General features: G+C 27.0%; 1 protein-coding gene across 1 annotated transcript; it reads left to right on the plus strand.

The window, feature by feature from the left end:
- Window positions 1-18,377: 18,377 nt before the first annotated feature.
- On the plus strand, window positions 18,378-19,520 carry LOC137809778 (transcription factor bHLH35-like protein). Its single transcript, XM_068610858.2, has 3 exons — window positions 18,378-18,630; window positions 18,747-18,893; window positions 19,153-19,520. The coding sequence occupies exons 1-3, from the start codon at window positions 18,553-18,555 to the stop codon at window positions 19,435-19,437; spliced, it is 510 nt and encodes a 169-aa protein (XP_068466959.1). The 5' UTR covers window positions 18,378-18,552; the 3' UTR covers window positions 19,438-19,520.
- The last annotated feature ends 1,394 nt before the right edge of the window (window positions 19,521-20,914 follow it).

A 20,914-nucleotide genomic window follows, 5' to 3' on the forward strand; every position in this document is an offset into this window, starting at 1 on the left:
ATTCTCTACCACCACCCCTCGCCTTTCCAAATTTACCCTAGTAGCAATCTTATTCTCCATCACCCTTAGTTGCATTCTCTTTTCCTATGATTTTTGTTTCTATTTCACATAAGCATTCTTAATTTAATCTGTAACAAACATTTTTTAGTTTTTATATCAATTCCCTGAAACAAATCTTACCTTTGTTTGTTTTTATGGAAATATATGTTAATATTTAAATTATTTATTCGCTACACTACCATGTATTTCGATTTGGATCGTTTATTTAATTACATTACACTTAAAAAAAATATTAAATAACAAAAAATAACTAAATATAAATTAAATATTATTTTATAAATTAAAAAATTATTAGTATTTAAAATAATTTTTATTACTAAAAAAATTATAAACTTATTTCTAAATTGATATCTATTTAATTACCAAAATTTTAGAATTATTATAAATAAAATTTAAAGTTGTAATTTTGAAAAAAAAAATATATTTCTATTATTATATTTTGTGAATACAACACAACCTATTTTGGAGAACTTTATATGAATTAGAAGAAGTTGTACATAAATAGTAATTTATAAATAGTACATTATTTTTTAATTTCCATAAAAGTTGTGTATACATCTAAAAAAATATTTTTCAATAACTAAACACATTTTAATTATCTTTTGACACCATAATTTTCATGATCGTCATTGTTAATTATGAAAATGTTGTCATGTAATAAATGTTAAGCTAATAAAATAAAATCTAGGATGATAATACGAGTGCTGTTTCATTTTAGTCCGTCTCGCACTTCACCATTTTGTAGGTTAATAGGTTTAACTTACACCTTTTGTATTACTTTGAAAAATAAAATAAAAAAGTATTATATAATATTTTAATCTTAAATTTGAATATTTTATAAATATCTCACCATCCTAATGAAATTTAATTTCCCCAATTTTTTTACGAACAGGGTTGAGACTATTTTTGTTGATATAATCTTTGTCTAATAAACTATTCAACAAAGGTAAAGTCTCAATTTTGACACTTTTTTGTAAACCAAAGAAATGTGGTTAAAAGAATTATTTTTTTTATCAGCCCAAAAAATTAAATGAATGGATATTTAAGGAATCCTCTATAGAAAATTGAGCTCAAAAATACCTTACATATGATATTCTTCTCATATTTAATTTTGCAAAATGAAACTAATGGTAGCACATCCCTAACCACAGAAAACTACAACTGCATAGGCACAATCAGGCTCAGAAAATTTACAACTGAAAAAAAGTATCTCATTATTATTATTATTTATTTTATCATCAGTATCTCATTAATAAACAGATTCTTTGCTCTTCTACCCCTTTGGCCAGCAAAAAAGCATACACAGCACTCCGCAAGTTCACATAATGCAGTCCAACCTGTAGCCAAGTAAGAGGAAAATAATGCCTGCAACCCGAGAGGGAAGACGCGATGCAACAAAAAAAAAAACATAACTGTTACACCTTTTGAAATCACCTTATAAGTGAAGAACAAATTATTTATATTTTATTGGTGTATACTGCTCGATCACCACACCCTTAAGTATTAGGATCACTTTTTCCATAATTTTTTTTAAAATTACTTAAATTAAAGTTAATCTATACATACATTAATTGTTAAAATAAGATTTGAATAATTTTACAATTTTTTTAGTTTATTTTAATTTTAATGAAATTAATGTATATTTTTTTTCATATTTTTTTTCTCTTAGAATTTGTAAAGGACGTGCAAGCCTATTTAAACGACTGATATAAGCAAGAAAAATGAGTGTATGGAAAAAGAAAAATAAATAATTAAAATAGATTAAAAAAAAGTGAAAGTAAGAAACCAAACACATTGAGTGAACGTATAGCATGCATGATGCATGAAGAATAACCTAGTTTGAGCGAGTGTTGAAGTGAATGTTGCAGGAGAATTGCTGGGCAAATCTCCTTTGGCGGGTTGCGGAATGTTGCATGGCTTGTGGTGATACCTGCCAAAGAGAACTTGCCCTGTAATGCACCACAACAACTGCTACTGCACACATCATTTCATACACTGATGGCAAAACTATTTATGCCTTCCTACAATGGGTATATCCACTGGAACAATGCCATCCATACGGTTTTATTCCTTTCACTACAAACCACCCCTTTTCCAAAACTCATTTCATTACATAATAATTTGAAGTATCTGTATATCTACTAAAATACAAAAATAAATGTAAATTTCACTCATATTTTATTTCAGATTTCTTCTTCTCTTTACATTATACAATAATATTTAAAATATAAAAATTAAATATTTCTTAATAAAAAATTGAATGGTTTAATTGTATATTAAAACTATAGTACAAATTATAATGTGATATATCCTATCACTGTTAAAAAAGGACAAATAAATGTTTATTTATTAGTATTTATATTATTTTATATTATTTTATATTTTATGTAAATGTCATTGATGTAAAAACTTTGGTAGATTTTATATTGCTTTTTAATACGTCAACTCTTAAACTGATACAAAACTGAAAAATGTTATAAAACTGAAAAATGTTATAATAATTGTTACCAAAATCAATGTTTTTATGAGTTAACTTTGAGTCGATGTGTTAGTTCATGATTTATTATCATTGTTCTGGATTGTGTAATACAAGAAAATCATAAAATAAAAATTAATTTTAGAAAAAAAAATAATTAGTTGTTATAGTGATTAAATTAGAGATATTTTAGAAACTATTTTTTTTTTATAAATTAGTTTATATCATTGTTAAATAGTTTATAAATTGGTATCTAATTTTTTTATCAGCAATAAACAATAAATAAATGAGAACCATTCAAGGTGGTTCAACCCTTATACAAAGTTACACAAAAACCCAACTTCTAACTAGAACCGCCTACCTAACCAACGAAAGCATTAACTAAAATCACAACCTGAAAACATCAAGAGACCATCCTCATGCACGCCAAAGGTTCCAAACACCAAATAAAATAGGAAAAGGAAGCAGAACGAGATTTTGCAGAAATCCAAGACCAAACATTTACTTGCACCAAGACAAACACTTCTGACACATCAGTCACACCCTTTTTGAAAATGATAAAATTCCTGTGATTCCAAATTTCACTTACAACCCCCGCCCAAATTGTACTTCACACAACGCTAACCGAGTCAGAACCCTCCAAGCAGCAAACAAAACAGAAGGCACGACTTTATACTTCCACAACTTACTAAAAACCGGAGAGCCATGATTTTCTTGTAGTGGTTGTAGTTCTTTGGTACAAAGAGGAAGGTGGAACAATGGTAGGTGGGAGTGGAAGTTGGGGTGAAGGAGAAATTTGTTTGAGTGGGAAGAGAAATTTAATGTATCATTAATTTCATGAAACAAAACTATTTTTTTTTTCTCTAAAATATCATCTAAAGCGAAACGGAAGAAAGTAGTACTTCACGTTCAATTGCTTGGAAGAACACACTGAACGTTAGTAATAGGAAATTGCTTGGAAGCTCATTCAAGAAAATGCGAATGTATGAAAAGCATAAGGGAGAAATATGCATGCCATGCCCAGTAATGCATGCAGCCTTAGCTAACACATAATGGAATTTCCTCTGCCATTAATGTTTTTTACAACTGGTAACAAAAGAATCAGCATATCCTATGGAACAATGCCTTCATTATATTCTTCTCCTTACGATTTCCTTTTGGCTGAACCTTTCTTAGTTCATTTTATTTTTAACACACACACAGATATATATATTTCTACAATCTATATGTAGAATGTTGATGTCAATATTTCAAACATTTCTTCTGCTGTTACATTAGTTTTTAAGGAACCATTTTAGTGTTGAATTTTTCTATAGGAGGAAAATTTATCTACAGTAGTTTTGGTGTTGCTCTCTGATCATAATTATAATTTTATTTTAATAATATATCATATATTCAATAAAATGTTAAATTTTATCTGAGAATAACATTAACCATATCTATAATAACGTTAAATTATTATTATTTTATAAGTGATTATTGTCATAACACAATACTATTTTTTTAAAATTGTAGATACTGGGAAGATATTAGTTATAAATTAAAGTACATAAATCACTACTCAACTATAATTGTACCCGAGATATTTCTTAATTATTTAATCAATTAAATATTTTTAATTGCTTTCTAAAGTGAGGGATCCACCTTAAAAGGTGTCGACACACTGATCCCACTAGAATTTTAAAAAAAGTATATATAATTTTAAAAAAATGAATTAGGTATGCCACATTTTATTGATATATATTACTTCTGAAATTAATTATTAATGTTGACAATAGAAGTATGGGAATTTCTAAAATTATACTTATAATTTGTACAAACTTTAATATTACATTTTTCTCATAAAATTATATATTTGTATAAACTATATATAAAACACGTTGTACTCCGTTCAAATGTTAATAACATTATTGTTAAGAGAAAAAGAATATTAAGCTCATGCAATTAAGGCAATACTCCTATGTTAATTTCATTTAATATTTATTAATATTTTATATATTATTTATTAAATATTATAAATTTAATAATGTCGACGTATGTATCTTAAATGTATATACTTTTTTTAATTAAATTTGGTTTAAAATTAAAATAATTACATTTGGATTTATAAAAAAAAGAAAAGTGATAATCCAAAATTCTTTTACTATCCGAGATGTCTAGGAGTGTTCAAGATTTTGAGATCTCACTATTTTTAGTCAGATTACTTAACAACGTAATTAGTAAAAAACACCCTTGAGACATCCTACAATAATCATTAACAACACGTGAGCCTATTTAGGTCTATCCTAATTACTCACACAAAATATGATCAAATATCCTCATTATAAACCGGTGAACATAAAAAAAAATAAAAATAAAAAATATATATGACTTTCAAAATATACCCTTAATTTAAATCGAAATTGACTTAAATATTAAATATTATAGTATAATCGTAAGTACTTCTAGATCAAAGACCTAAAAATTCAAAGACATATAACATAACGCGTAAAGAAATATTTGGTCATGTTAGAACAATTCCAACAACAAAAATTCTACGGTTTTAAGTTTTGAGATGAAAAAACACACACAACATTCTACAAAAAATGATTACAAAAGTCAGATTAGAGGGATAAGAAAGAAAATGCACAAATTTGATATACCTTATTGAAAAGGTATTTTGATATTGAGGAGGAAATTAAATTTAGCTAAATGACATTAAAGTACATTCCAAATGGTAGCTTCTTTCTTAGTATACTTGAAACAATATCATTCCGGCTTCACACTTTTTTCAACTCAAAGCAGAAATAGGTAATGTAAATGAACATAAACTTGAGTGAAAGATGCAAGGAAAAATGATCCTAAGAGAATAGGAGATGATATTATATAGTAGCATGCAGGAGAATCACTGGGCAAATCTTCTTTGGCAGGTTGTAACTATGCATATATATAATTTGAGTAAGATAGTATACTAAACTGCCAAAGGAGAAGTTGCCCTGTAATATGCATCTGCAAGTGGGAAGGTATACCAAGTAAATGGCTATTGGAAATGTTATTTATGGCTTCCTAGACTCAGCATATCCCTTCGAATTATGCCTCATTTTGTACTGCCTCTCACCCTTTCGTATGGTTTTCTCTAATCCTTTGTGAACCATCTTTTTAAAGTGAAAAATCAAGGTAATTTTTAAAGCTGGAACCTTTCTTTCCAGCTGTTATAGCTTCCTCAAAATTTATTATTTTTATTTGGAATTCAGCTTGGTAAATTTATAGAAATTATATTTTATTCAAAAAAAAAAATCTTGACATTTTTAATTGTTTTCAAAAAAGAAAATACTAGTAGAAAATAATTAAATAGAAACCAATTTTAGAGATAAAAAATAATTAGTTGTTATATTGAGTAAAATAGATATTATTTTATAGACTAAAAAAATTATTAGTATCTTAATTAGTTTTTATTATTGATAAATAATTTCTAAATTGGTATATAATTAGTTACTAATGTTTTAGTTACCAATTATTTAACTTCTAAAGTTAGTCGGATGAATGTACTACCAGTTGGTCGAATGGTCGGATGGCCGACGGCCTCTCGGTTTACTTAAATCCAAACAAGACCCTTAAATGTCACTTAATCAGTATTAAGTCAATTTATTTGCAAAACAAAATTAAGGTGTAATTAGGTCTCCTTTTGGGCCCTACGAGTAGGCTCATGACAATGAGGATCCAATCAAAAAGTATAAATAACAGACACAACTAAGTATCACATGTAACTTTTCAACTCTCACACCTACATATCAGACTAACTTAAGCGTTAGAGTATGTATCTTAACAAGTTCTCCAGTCATTTGGTAGAGGCGAGAGAATTGAAAGACTAAAAAACCACTAAACCTAAAAGCCAACCAGAAATAGAAAATAAAAAAGTTACTAAGGGAAGTCCGAACTTGTAAGAAACCGAAATCATATACTTTTTCCGGTCAATAATTCAATAAATTACATATTTCATTATTTAGATTTCAATTGTCAATATTATTAAATTTAGTTGTGTCTAAAAGGTGTGAATTTTGGTTCTAAAAGCTCTCAAATATGATTATTATTTTTTCATTAAATTAGTATTTCTCTAAATAATTCATTGTAGCGTTGTTGTTTCCAGAAATATTCTAGCGTAAGAAATATTCTAAAGAATATTTCCAAATACATGCCAGTGTGCTGAAAAAAAAAAGATACGTGTCGATTAATTAATAGATTGATATGTAAATAAACATATTATAAATGATCAAATATTTCGCTTGTAATGGGTTTTTTGATGAAAAAAAATCGAGCATTTCTATTATTTTGCACGATGAAACCAAATTATATTGATGTTTTAAAAGTTTGCTTGTTTATATTGGTTTTACCATTTATTGGCATCCGGCAAGCTAATTGCTCCAAAACTGCTGCAAACCTTTCTTCTGAAACGAAACTCTCATAAAAAATTAATTTCTTAGGTAGAAGAAATTCTCATGATGGATGCAAACACAGGAAATTCTCATGAAGAAATTCTCATGTTATTTGTTATTAGAAGATTTTACATATATAATGTAAGACAATTTGCAAAGAAGGGTTGCACTTTTATTTTGTGAAGTTCAGTATTATAATTATTCGTTATATGTTTTGAATTCAAAGTTAGATTTCCAATACTCATATTTTGGTATATATTTTATATTTTATCTTAAAATTTTGGTAGTTAATTTAGATATCAATTTAAAAATTATTTTATAAATTTTTATTAATAATATAATCAATAATTTTTTAGTTTTTAAAATAATATCTAAATTAATTAATACAATGAATTAATTATTTTTTATTTTAAATTTGATTACTATTTAATTTAAAGATGACTAAATATGCATTAAAAGATACTAATTAAGAAGTATTTAATCTGTTTATATGCTTAATGTAATAAATGTTTTACAACAGCAATTTTTACAAGGAATTATTCTTTGACATAGTTTGTATTCTGTCTTTTTATACGTTTTTTTTTTCATACAAAAATGGTCTGACATGTCTTTTAAATACTGATGTCGGATACATTTTTTTGTTTATAAGTATGCTTTCCAATGGATCTTGGAGTATCCTAGACAGTTTGGTCTTAATTCTAATAATATATTGTTAAAAAAAATTAAGAAACATATAAAAATAAAATTAAAATATAATGAAAGATCATATTAAAAACCGATGTTTCAACGATGGAGGGACGAATATGAATTATTTTATTTTTGAGTCAAAATTTGATAACTGATTCCGCCAATTTATACTGCACTTTTAAATATAAGAAAATGAGATAAATAAATTTTGAATTAATTATAAATGAAATATAGTGAAAATAAATATAAATGATAGAAATAGAACATAAAAAATTGTATTATTTATATGAATAGAAAATACATGTTTAAATTAATTAAAGTGAGTAGAAATAAATAGATGAGTAGTATAAAAATCATCTTTATAGACTAATTACAAAATTAAATTTAACTAAAACATTAAACATTTCTTTGCATATTTTCTGTAAAATAAAATTATTTGTTATTTGTTATGTTATAAAATATTATACCTTTTAAACAATCACATAAAAAGAGTAAATACAATAAACATTTCCATCTGTGAGAATATAATTAAGAAGAAGACTTCTTTCTTTTCTCAAATAAATAACACAAATTTTACATTTGCATCCTATATTTTTCTTTTCCTATTTCCTTTTTCTACTTCCCCTGAAACAAACTTAGCCTCAAAGAAAAACCTAGGCTCGGTGGAAGCATTTTGAAGAGACCCTACAAATAAAAATATGCCCACTGTTTTAGCTACTGTGAAACATATTAAGTAACATATGTGGCGAACATAACTTAGAAATAGAATAGAATCACTAAATAAAGAACCAACAAAGTATCAGAAAGGGAAAAAAATTATGTGTACATATAGGAACATGTTAGGTCAGAATTAAAGTACCTTTCAACGGAGAGTGATCAATAAGAATATATGTTTTCAGATTTTGTGTAAACAAATTCATAAGGAATCTGATTTTAATTTGTTGGGAAGAAAAAAGAAATGGGACCATTATGCAGAAAGAAGATTCTGCAGCACATCCTCCTTGGCTTCTACACGCACTAGAGATTTGTTATTGGTGACTAGCAAACACTATTATTAATTATTGACCCCAAAAGTTGTTTATGTTGAAACTAGAAGCAGCGCAAAGATTTGGATTATGTGCTGCTTGTTATATTCTTATTGGAGAAAGAGAGCTACTTTAACCAATTAAGATTATTATTATCCTTCAAAACTTGTGCTCACAAAGTGCATGAAGCACTTTAAGTCCTTCCTGAAACTAACTGTGAATGCCTTATTATTGATTTGACTCACCCAATTTATATTTTTACTAGATCTTAATTGCACAAACATCTTCTTCATCCCATCGTGGCATTTGTTCATTCCTTATAGAAGAGAAATTCATCTTCCAATTGGTGTTAACAATGACATGTAAACCTAATGCAAGCAAGCAAGGGAGTGTATTTAGGTTATAAATATTTTTTTTATCACCAAAGAATAAATTAAATTAAGGAAAATACTTAAGAGGTGGATCATAAATACACTACAAGAAAATCATGAAATAGAAACCAATTTTTAGAGACAAAAAAATAATTAGTTGCAAAAACTACCAATTATTTAGATTTTAAATTTGGTAGCAAAAACGTTGATTGCTAATTAGATACCAATTTAGAGATCATTTAACAATAATAGAAACTAATTTATAAACCAGAATTTTTTAGTATCTAAAATGATATTTAGTTTAGTCACTATAACAACTAATTATTTTTTGTATCTAAAAATTGGTTTCTATTTCATGATTTTCTTGTAGTGATAATTATGATATTTAATTATTTGAGATTGTATAAAAAATTAACTAATTTGATTAGTAATCTAACTCAATTTTGTAAAATCAATTTATAAGATGATATTTATACCTATTTATATATTATAAAATGTTTTTATTTTTAATGGTAATATCATAAATTGAAGAAAATTAATGTATGAGTTAGTAAAAACATTATCACATTTATATTTACATTATATGTGGATGAAAATGTTATAGTGTGAACAAAGCTTTGAAAAGAAGAGAGATACAAAGATGCTAGTTTGACATATAATTGGTGGAGTTCATTCACCTTAAATGACAAAATAAAAAAAACAAGTAATGTGTTAAATAAGGACTCGTTAAAACTAGATATAAATAATACAGCCAAGCAATCTAACTAGGTCTGCTATAACTATCCACTATTCACTCAGTATAAAATAAAAAAAACCTCACTGGACAAAAAAAATAGGGAAATATGATTTTCCAAATACAACATGAATGTTTCTGCTGATAAAAAAAAAAACAAAATGAATGTTTCAACTTCATCATTTAGACCTAGAAGAAATGTTTGTAAATAGATATAAGATGCTGAGAAAAGTATAAGGAATGGTGTTTCCATGAAGCATTGAGTTGTTGCAGGAGAATCGCTGGGCAAATCTCCTTTGGCAGATTGCACGCTAAGAAAGTTGCAAGCATGAGATGCATGCATCATAGTGGCTACCTGCCAATGGAGAACTTGCCCTGTAATGCAGCTGCAACTAGGAAGACCCACTCTCACACACATAGATAAATGCCTTTGGAAACCATATTTATGGCTCTTAGGATGGCATATCCAAAGGAACTATGCCTTTATTTTGCGTTGCATGTGTCCTTTCATATGGTTTTATTCTTTTCTATGCGAACCATCCTTTATGGTGAATTATTTTTTCACACAACTGCTAAGCTTCAGCAAAGGAGAAACAAAAGGGAAAACATAATTTGTTTCTCCAAATTTTTTGTGGTACATATAAACGTTGGTGGCCATTCAAAGCTGCAAAAGTCGAAGTCCAATTCCTCCAACACAACAGTTTATGGTTATGTTTGGTTCTGCTTATTATATTGATGGGACTAAAATAGAAATTTTGATTAATTTATTTTGAAAAGCAAAGCACGTATAAGGAACTTTCCTTTTCTAGCTTTTAAAAATATTAATATTCCATTATTGCGATCTTTTGTCTTTCTGATTAATTTATGTAGAAGTATTGAAAAGAGAAAAGGCATTGGAGGCATCTTTTCAACACATAAATTGTATACGGTATGAGAAATGAATATGTGTTTAGAAAATATCACTTTACAAATGACGTTAAAATTTTAAGAAAAATATTGTTGTATCCTTTTAAATTTAAGCATTTTTGTTATAGTTAATTTTTACCCCAATAGTTATTAGTTACAGTATTTTTTTTTTGGTTATCTAATTATAATTATAAAATTATTAGACATTTTAAGTTAGCCCGTAACTAATTAAATTATTTTTATTTAAATACAAAAATTGTGAATGTTTAAATTTAAAATTTGATTATTGTTTTAAAATATTTTAAGAAAAAATTTAATGTTGAGATTCAGAAACTTAAAACATACAAGTACTATATTTAAATATTAATAACAAAATACGGTTCAAAACTATAAAATATTTTTTTTAAAATTAAAATTAAAATCTTTATAATTTTGAAATATAAATGATTTGATAACTTAGGGACTAAATTAAAATATGTAATAAATATTTGCTAAAAAGACAAATAATAACACAGGCATAACTTCATAACTATTCATAAAAAAAGTAATCCAAAATAATTTCATTTTAGAGATACCATGCTCAAATGTTGTTTGAAGAGAGAGTCTTATTTAATTAGGCTTTTTTTAAACTTTAATTATTGATTCTTTTGTTACTAAATAACACCAAAAGAATTTGAAAAGGTAAAATTGGACCAACGCAATTAGCCCATCAGTTACAGATAAAAACATACGTACTTTTTTTGTCACGATATTGGGCCAGTATGAACTCAAGAAGGTTGACTTTTCATTAAAGAGTTTGAGCCCAACATTTTAAGTCCACGACAAAGGGAAGGACATCACCACTGCAGTGCCTACCTGGTGATGCATGCGAAGGAAAATTGCAAACAATAAACCATATTTAAAAACTACAAACAAATTATTAAATAAAAATTAATTTTAAAATAAAAAATAATTAATTATTATAACTAAATTAGATATTATTTTAGAAACTAAAAATTAATAAAATGTATATATTAATTTTTAAATTGGTATTTAATTAGCTATCAATGTTTTAACAACCAACTTTAAAACCTTAGTAACTAATTAGATATCAATTTAGAAAGTAGTTTATCAGTTTATTTAATAATAGAACTACTTATACCAATAATTTTGTTAGTCTCTAAAATATTATCTAATTTAGTCAATATAATAAGTAATTATTTTTTATCTCTAAAATTGATTTTTATGTAATAAATTTCTTCTAGTGTAAAATGTGGGTCAAATATCTAATTAAATCCTCAAAATATGAGGTCTCATATTTAAAAGTAATTAAATTTAGGTTTAAGATTTTTAGCATCTTATATTTGAATTTGACTACCATTGTTACTTTTTTTTACATTATTTTCAATCAAAATAACACAACTAAAATTTTCTTAGATTATTCCATCATTTAAATAAATAATTAAGTTTTCTTCCCAAAAAAATCACTGAAATTAAGTTATTACTACAAAAAAAATTCAGTATTATCTACGAATTTTTATCCACAAATCTAAATTCGTAAGTAAATTTAGCATTACCTACGGATATAACATACGGACAACATTACCTATGGATATTACCCACAGATCTAAATTCATAGGTAAATTCAGTATTATCTATCAACTATTACCCACGGATCTTTATTATCTACCAACTATTACCCACGAATCTCTATTACATACAAATATCTATTACCAACTATTACTCATGGATCTCTATTACCTACCAACTATTACCCACAAATATCTAAATTAATAATATTAATAAAATTAATAATATGAATTATATTAAATACATAAATAATATTAATTTTTTTATTTTTTATCAGCAATATGAATAATATTAATAATATTTATATTATTAATTATATTAATATTGATAATCATATTAATATATATAATAATAATCATAACATGACAAAAAAACTTTTTTAATCAAAGGACTTGGCTTTAAGTCTCACCTGCTACAGTTTAGTTTGAACTCTACTAATAATTGTCATAGCATATATAATAGTTATGTTTTCGTTACGTAGATAATTTGATTTTTTTTTAAATGTAATACGATTTCATCTATACAATATTTTTTTGAAAATATTTTTTACATGTATAATTTTTGAACAATTGTCTGCTAATTAAAATCATATTTCTGACGTAGATTTATTTAGAAATAATTTGCACACAGGATTTACACAAAACTCATATTTACCACATACAATGTTTTGAAATTTTCAAAAATCATGAATTTAAATGGCATTTTTTCATAATTAGTCCATACTCCTATCACAATTTGCCGAAATCCAAAATAAAAAAAAAATAATTTGTCCATTTACGAAAATTCGAAATCAAATTACACTGTTATGGACAAATTGTACTCTTTATATACAATTCGCCCAAATAAAAAATAAAAAAAATAATTTACCTATTTACAAAAATTTGAAATCAAATTACACTAGTACGGGAAATAAAAACCTGTATCTATCCTTAATACTCTGACATGTTAGCCTCCCTAGACGAATCTTAGCTGAAGAGAAAGAGTAAACTGGTGAATTTTGTTAAATATCCATATAAATTTATGAATGAAATTGTGTACAACTTTTGCTTTTGGATGGTAATAATATTCTAACATCGAAACCACTCTAAGGTGATGTCTGCGAAGTGTGATGGGTGATGGTGGTTTTGTTTTTGTGGTTACAGTGAGCTTCTCTGGAAGGTAAAATCCGGGCATGACACACAGGTTTGGTGGTATAGAAAATATTGCTCCCTTATTTAGAGCATGTGAGTCTAGATTCCATGAAGGATATAAGCAGATGAAAAGTATAGAGCTTTTAGCTAGAAGCCAATGAATAGATACAAATCTAGCTTCCTTTTTTCCATTCAGAGAGAGACATGTCAAACACAAATGGACAAGTAAAACCGATGGAAGGATGAAGTTTTTATCATTGGTGCATGAGGACACAATAAAGTAGTCCTCTTTCACGTAGCAGCTAGTAGCCTTCAAAAAGAGATATTAGTGGCAACAACAAAACAAGGCTAATAAGAGCAATTTAAGGAGGCATGCAACTACTAAATTCCAAACCTTCTTTTTGCCTCTTGTATTGCTAGTGCTTGCCTCTGCAACAATGCAAGAATGAGATCATTCAGTAGTGGACAACTCCTTTCCATGTTCTTTTATGCACCTTATGTGCTATGTGTTTGTCATTTCTACCTTTAGCGAATGACCAAACTCTTTCCTTCAACTTGGATTATAATATAACACACATTCACCACACACTAAACCACCATTGGTTTATATTAAATAATCAATTTCTAATTCTCTAAACTCCTTTCATTATCCATTCAATCTAATTCTGGTTCATGGTTACAACAATTATTAAAGCCCTGCTATTCCTTAACTTTATGAAAAATATAAAATAACAACCTTTACTCCACTATACAACTTTTTTTTGACTTAAAATTTCAAATTTTACATAAAATAACTAAAATACTCTTTTTTATATCATTAAAAAAAATTGTATAATGAAGCAAGATATCCACGTATCATTGCTCTAACATTATATATAGAAACCCACAATAAATAATAACTGTAAATCATCCTTTATCTGATTGTTATAAACCAATCCTATATATAATTCAATTTTAAATATAAAATTTAAAATTAATATACCCAATAATTAATTACTAAGTTCCTTTCTTCCATCTCTGCACCAAGTACAGATTATGTATATGTAGTTGTTGATGTGACAAAATGATTTATTTGTGTACTTCTTTGTTAAATATAAGAATGATTTATATATATGTCAAGCTACACTAATGCCTTGAAAAATATATGCACAATTTTCTGTACAAATATAAAAAGAATTGTAACTTTTTTTATATAATTTATTGTATTTGAAAGCATAGGTAATTATTTACGATATAATTAATTGTGTTCAAGGAATAATATTATATCCTAAATATTTTATTAATACTAGTGGGAAGTGTTATTATGTCTGTGTATCTGATTTTTTATTTTTATCATTTATATATATAAATTATAAATTTATATCTTAATATTTTAATTTATCGTAAATTTATGTATTTCTATATTTCTAAACATTATATATTTTTATTTTCTATTTTTATAAACTTATGTTTATATATATATATATATATATATATTATTTTTTATTTTATTTTATTTTTAATTGTATCATAAATTTACGTATTTTTCGTATTTTAAAAATCAATAATATTTCAGAGATTCCTTTTCTTTTTATACTCTTTCTACGTTGTCTTCCTACGGGTTTGGTTTTTGTTTTTACTTTGGTTTCGGTTCAGAAGTAGCAATGTACATAGTTTTCATAAAACTGCATTAAGTAAGTGATAATTTCCAATATCAATAATCTTTTATTTATAATTAATCTTAAACATTTTTCTAACCATATATCCACCACACCACTCTTTCTTTAAGAAAAAAACTTTCCAAATTTTTTTAATTATATATATATATATATATATATATATATACTAGTTTAACTTAACTGTTTCCATCAATATAAATTTATGTATTTATTATAATTATAAATTTATTTTACAAATTTTAACTTATTATATCTTTATTTTTTTTTATTGAAAATCTCATAAGTTTCTCGGGTGGAAAACGAAATTTACATATTGTGGAAGAAAAGACTACCGAGTGGATAAATTGAAATATCTAATATATAATGATATTTTTTTTCTCAACGACATGATGGACGAATCCAATGATTTTAAAATAAATAAATTGTACAAAACTTTAATCAATGTACCAAAGTTGCGTTGTTGTATTGAACATTTTGATCTTGGAATGACTAGCTATAGTTTTGCGATATCAATTGTCTTCTTCAATAATTTCTCCCTCTTTGAAATTGTCATCCCGCAATGGGCAGAATTGAAAAAGGAGTCATCCAAGCACTTCACAATGCCGTTCACTTTCTTCACTGTGCTTTTTCTGCTTCCATGGTGGCGGTGGTGGTGGTGGCGCTTCGAGGATCAGTAGACGTCCTCTGAAGCAGAAGAGTGGCGGTCATTGCACAGTAAATCATGGTCGTCGCTAGAGGTTATGGTCGATTGTTAAGTAAAGTTTGGGGTTAAGCCTTTGCTTGATTCTCCCATATAAATAAAACTCTTCCATTGTGTAAAAATGAGGAGAAGAAAGCACAACGCAAACTCCTATTTTCTTTTACACATTTTCATTTTTCAAAAACTAGCTTCGAATAATAATATAACGTACTCTTGTGCCTTTATTTAAATCAATTTTAAAATTGCTCTCTTGGAAAACTTTTCCTTGAAAACGCGTTGTTAAACTGTTTTCAAATATAAAAACTGTTTTGTGGCAAATATAATGAAAAAATAATCATAATACCGAAATAAAATCAAATATGAATATAAGAATAAAATATGCAAAAAAAATAAAATAAAATTAAGGTAGTTAAAGAGGAGAATCATCTCTATATATAGGTATAGATGTATATCACATAATAAGCTATGTTAAAGAGTATGTAAATAATATTTTATTAATATTAAAAAAAGTTATACTAAAATAAATAATTAAAATAAAATAAAAGCATTAAAATAAATAAATATACTTCCTTTTCTGTTTTTTTTTTCTTTTTTCTTTTAATCTAAACAGTCTTATTTTTTATTGTCTTTCTCTTTTCTTTTCTTTTTTTTTCACTCATTCACTTCTGAAATAAATATTATGTGAATATTTATATACCATTAGTCTTCAGTATAAAAAAAAAGAGAGAAGTAATAAATATATATAACCATAAAAAACATGACACAATAAAGAAAGATAAAGGTATCAAAATTAGTATTTGATAGATTATAATAAGAGAGAGAAATAACATTTATGTATAATTTTTCATTAGGAAATGTAAATTTAGAAAATCATTTAGAACTTAGATTCATGTCTATTTTACTAAGGTTTGTTCAGATGAGGTTCTCTTTAAATTTGTAGAAAAAAAAAATTATATAAATTAGAATTAACCTATATATAAGCGAATTTATAAAAACTCATTCATATATCTTTTCTAATTTTTGTTTTTTGAATGTGTATATAAATTAATTTGAAGTTAAGAAAAAATTAATTTAAAATTTGTTTCTCCATTTTAAATTGAGCTCATAAAAAAATGATCTAAATAAGTTGTAAACTTAAGGATAGAGTAAACATAGAATTAGCATAAAGCAATATTATAATGATTGGATGAGTGTTGCAGTACCTAATTTATACTTTATGAATTAATTGAAGTAGGTAGAAGCCAAGCAGCGAATCTGAAATCGAAAAAGGGAACGATATAAAGAATAATACAGAAAGTGTGTCAGTCCATGTGATACAACTGTGGCCACTAGCAAGTGAAGATTTGGCATGGGGTGCAAGGGAATGCAGAGAGAGACAAAGGCAAAGAGAGGCCCGTGAAGTGTGTGTGTGTGAATGTGCATGCATGTATTCTTATGTCTCATTGCCAGTCACTGAACTCATATCTATTATTTCTGACTGAGAAAGACCATCCTCTCTTATTGTCCATTGGATTGCTTCACTTCCTACATCCCTTCCCATGCAAATTTTAACACTCTCACAACTATATCATCCACCTTTTCATGCTCCCTTCTTCACTTTCTCTGCTTCCTACACATCCCTTTCACCAACCAACTCTGCTACCCCTTCTCTTCAACCACATTGAGAAATGAGAAATTACTAAAACTCTGTACTTCTCACACCTTTTTTCATTTACAATGTACTTACATATCCAGAACCACTGTCACACAAATCTCAAATCAAAACCTCATTTTGCTTCTTCAAAATCAACCTAAACGATATACTTTCAAATTTAATGCTTTGGGAGTGTAGTAATAGGAAATTATACAACCCAAATGAACTAAACTAAAATATAATAGGTCCAAAAAATCATACTTTATAGGATATCGAGTTCATTCATCAGTTCCATTTTATGAATTAATGTAACTTCAGGTTCGAATGGGTCTGATATAATATCATGTCATAGCTTACCTATCATTATTCCTAGCTAGTATATACAACATATGGAATTTAAAAAAGAAGTTGCTTAAAATTTCGTTCGAGAATACGTTTATTTCAAAACAATATTCATCTGAGGAAGTATATATAAATTAAACAAACAAATAATTAAAATATTATACAAAGTACACATAATGAATGAAAACTTTAAAGATAAGATGGAAATGACATGAATATATTCTTGGATAAAGAATATATTAAAAACTAAACATTTTTTTAGGCAAAACTATATCAAAACTACCTAGTTTATTTTAGTTTAAATGCATGCATTCATGATCACTACTTTGTAAATTTTAAAACTTGTTTCTATGTAGAGGTGTTTAATCGTTGCTTTTTTTTAAATGATAAACATATGAGCGAATTTTTGTGCTAATGAAAATTCCATAATTTTGAAGAGAATAAATGAATCAAGCTTAGTAACTTTAAAATAATTTTATTCAAATATATTTTACTGATAACAAATTTTGGTTTTTACACCAACCTTATGTCTCTTTGTCGCTATTCATTTTCTTATCATTTCACAGTCTAGTCAGTGCCTTTCCTTTTCCTCTTTTCCCCGTGTCTCTCTATATGTGTAATAGGTATGGTGGTGTCAGATAGTCTTTAACTCTTTATATCTCGAGTTTTTTTTTTTTTTTTAATTTCATACAGAGAAACTCATGGTAGCAATGGACTATTTTTATCAATTTGAAATGGCAAGAATCCAAGAAACATCACTCCAATCACCAGCTATAAATACCCTGCAAAGTTAACTACTCCCAATTTAACTTTCAATAGAGAGATAGAGATAGAGATAAAGATAGAGAAGATGGCTTGCAGGGTGCAGAAGAGGATATCACTGCGCAGAAAACTTCACATTCTGCGAGTCCTTACCAGCTCAAATTCTGTAATGCAATCTAACACCATCTATTACAACCTCTCTTTCTCAATTTCTTTCCCGTGACTTCAAAATTGCAGAGAATTTATTTCTTCATACACTGAAGTTGTTTCTGCTTTTTGTAGGCCAAGAGAACCTCCATTGCCAATAGCACCGTTCTGCGCTTGTACAAGCTAAAGCTCGCCTTGGAAACTGTCAAAAGACATTATGAAAACCTACTGGCCACCAGAGGAGAGCACATTAACCTATTGAACCATGTCAAAGAGAACAAGGTATTTCTATTCTCTTAACCTTTTCTTCATTAGAAAAACAAGGCCTATATACAAAAATGAAAACACCCATCATAATAAAAATGTTAACTATTTTAAAATTTTTGTTCGAGTCTGATTCGATTTCAAAGATTAGTTTATTATGAGACTTGTTATATGTATTATTTTGATTATATGACAATTAAGGAAAAAATGTATGTGCTAATGACATAATATACATGGATATTGTTTCTACATTTAATGTTGCAAAAAAATGTGGCAGGATGTGAAAATAGAGAAGGTAAGGGCAGGAACTTTCATGGTGAAGGTCACCTGTGAGAAGGGGAGTAACACGCTAGTGGCCATTTTAGAGGCATTTGATGAGATGTGTCTGAATGTTCAACAAGCCAAAGTTTCATGCGAAAATGGTTTTTCTTTGGAAGCCATTGTCGTGGCTGAGGACCAGACCCTGGATGTAAGGGATGTTAGTGAAGCACTTGTAAAAGCTATTGGAAAACAGAGTGGTGAAAAGGACTTGCCGAAGTTTGACAAAAAGTGTGATTTATGACTTTTTCAATCACTTTAGTGTTCTCAACATCTTGTGTATCACAAACTAGTTAATACCAATTTCACCTTCATCTTTTATATAAACCAATTTCTCAAACTAGTTAATAAAGAATCACCTATGTGCGTATGACATTTTTTTGGTTAATGCCTGACACAGCTGCCCTTGGTTTCTATGTGCTGGAACATAACTCCGTTAGACACATAATGTTGGTAAAAAATTATAAACAATGTGAGGGTTGTTCCCAATAATTTAGGAATGAATAAATTTTCAGCAGTGAAATTAAAAACAGTTATGAGCATCTTAAAAATAAATTGAATTTGGGTGTAGTGAGATTGATCTGAGAGCTCACATTCTCCAGAGATACAAAGAAGGAAGATACATTTGTGTGAAGTTAGTAAAATCAGATGGGTCCATCGAACAACCTGTATATAAGATCATGGGTTCTAGATTTTAGGTTAAAAAATTATTAGGATCATTTGGTCGAGTGAATAATCACTAGAAGATATTTGTTTGATATTTTTAAAAATCATATTGTATGAATTGTATAAATTTAGGGGGGAAATGGATTAATGGGCTCAATCGATGACCAAATAACAACAACAAAATTGTGGTCCATAAGAAATTTGGCCAATCTGATTTTTACAACTTGTGTACCTGACCAGGCTGAGCTGTTTTCTTCCTGCACCTCCATAATTTTTTTTCAGCATCCCATATTTCTTAAAATATCAAGATTGTATTTTATTGATTTTTTTCCAAAAATACTTTCTGGATTCTATAATTAAGAATATATTTCTTAAAAAGAATACGTTTTAAATTATAGAATCTAAAATGTATATTTTTCTAAATATTTATAAAAATACCTTATGAATTCTATAATTTGAAATATGTTTAAAAAAAATACATTTCATATTATAGAATACAGAAATACTTTTGAAAATATCTTTTATATTCAATAATCCATAATGTATTTTTTTTCTTAAAAAATTATATTTTAAATTATAGAATTTAGAAGATATTAATACTTTTGAAATTTTATAATCTATAATATTTTTTTAATATAGTGAATTATAAAATTTAGACGATATTTTCATATCTACCAAATTCTAGAATAAAAATGTATTTTTTAAAGATTAAATGGATTATTTTGTCTAACGGGAGTGTCAAAAAAAATTATCAAGGTGCAGGAAGAAAACACCCGAAACTGAGTAAGACAGCAATTTTATTACTAGTTAAAGAATTATTGTTGTAGGTTATCGTGCCTTCCTTCTCTTAAGATGAATTTTGTTATTTTTTTTACTTTATTATAACACATGTTATGACTTAAATTGTAATTAAAGAACTATGTATCTTATTGTAAATAGAAAACACACATATATATATTTAACTAATACCCTCATTATGGTGTTTGGTTGAAAAACTGAAATGAAAGTACTTAAGAAGAGTGGGGGCAAATCTTCAAATTAAATGCGACTTGCAG

Source organism: Phaseolus vulgaris, chromosome 2 (genome assembly GCF_051622355.1).
Source record: "Phaseolus vulgaris cultivar YP4 chromosome 2, ASM5162235v1, whole genome shotgun sequence".
NCBI lineage: Eukaryota > Viridiplantae > Streptophyta > Magnoliopsida > Fabales > Fabaceae > Phaseolus > Phaseolus vulgaris.

What these genes read in the sequence shown, in the direction of transcription:
- LOC137809778 (XM_068610858.2), top strand. Translation starts at nt 18,553, where the DNA reads ATGGCTTGCAGGGTGCAGAAGAGGATATCACTGCGCAGAAAACTTCAC. An exon ending in TCCTTACCAGCTCAAATTCT is followed by an intron (nt 18,631 to 18,746) that starts GTAATGCAATCT and finishes TGCTTTTTGTAG; the next exon opens with GCCAAGAGAACCTCCATTGC. An exon ending in ACCATGTCAAAGAGAACAAG is followed by an intron (nt 18,894 to 19,152) that starts GTATTTCTATTC and finishes AAAATGTGGCAG; the next exon opens with GATGTGAAAATAGAGAAGGT.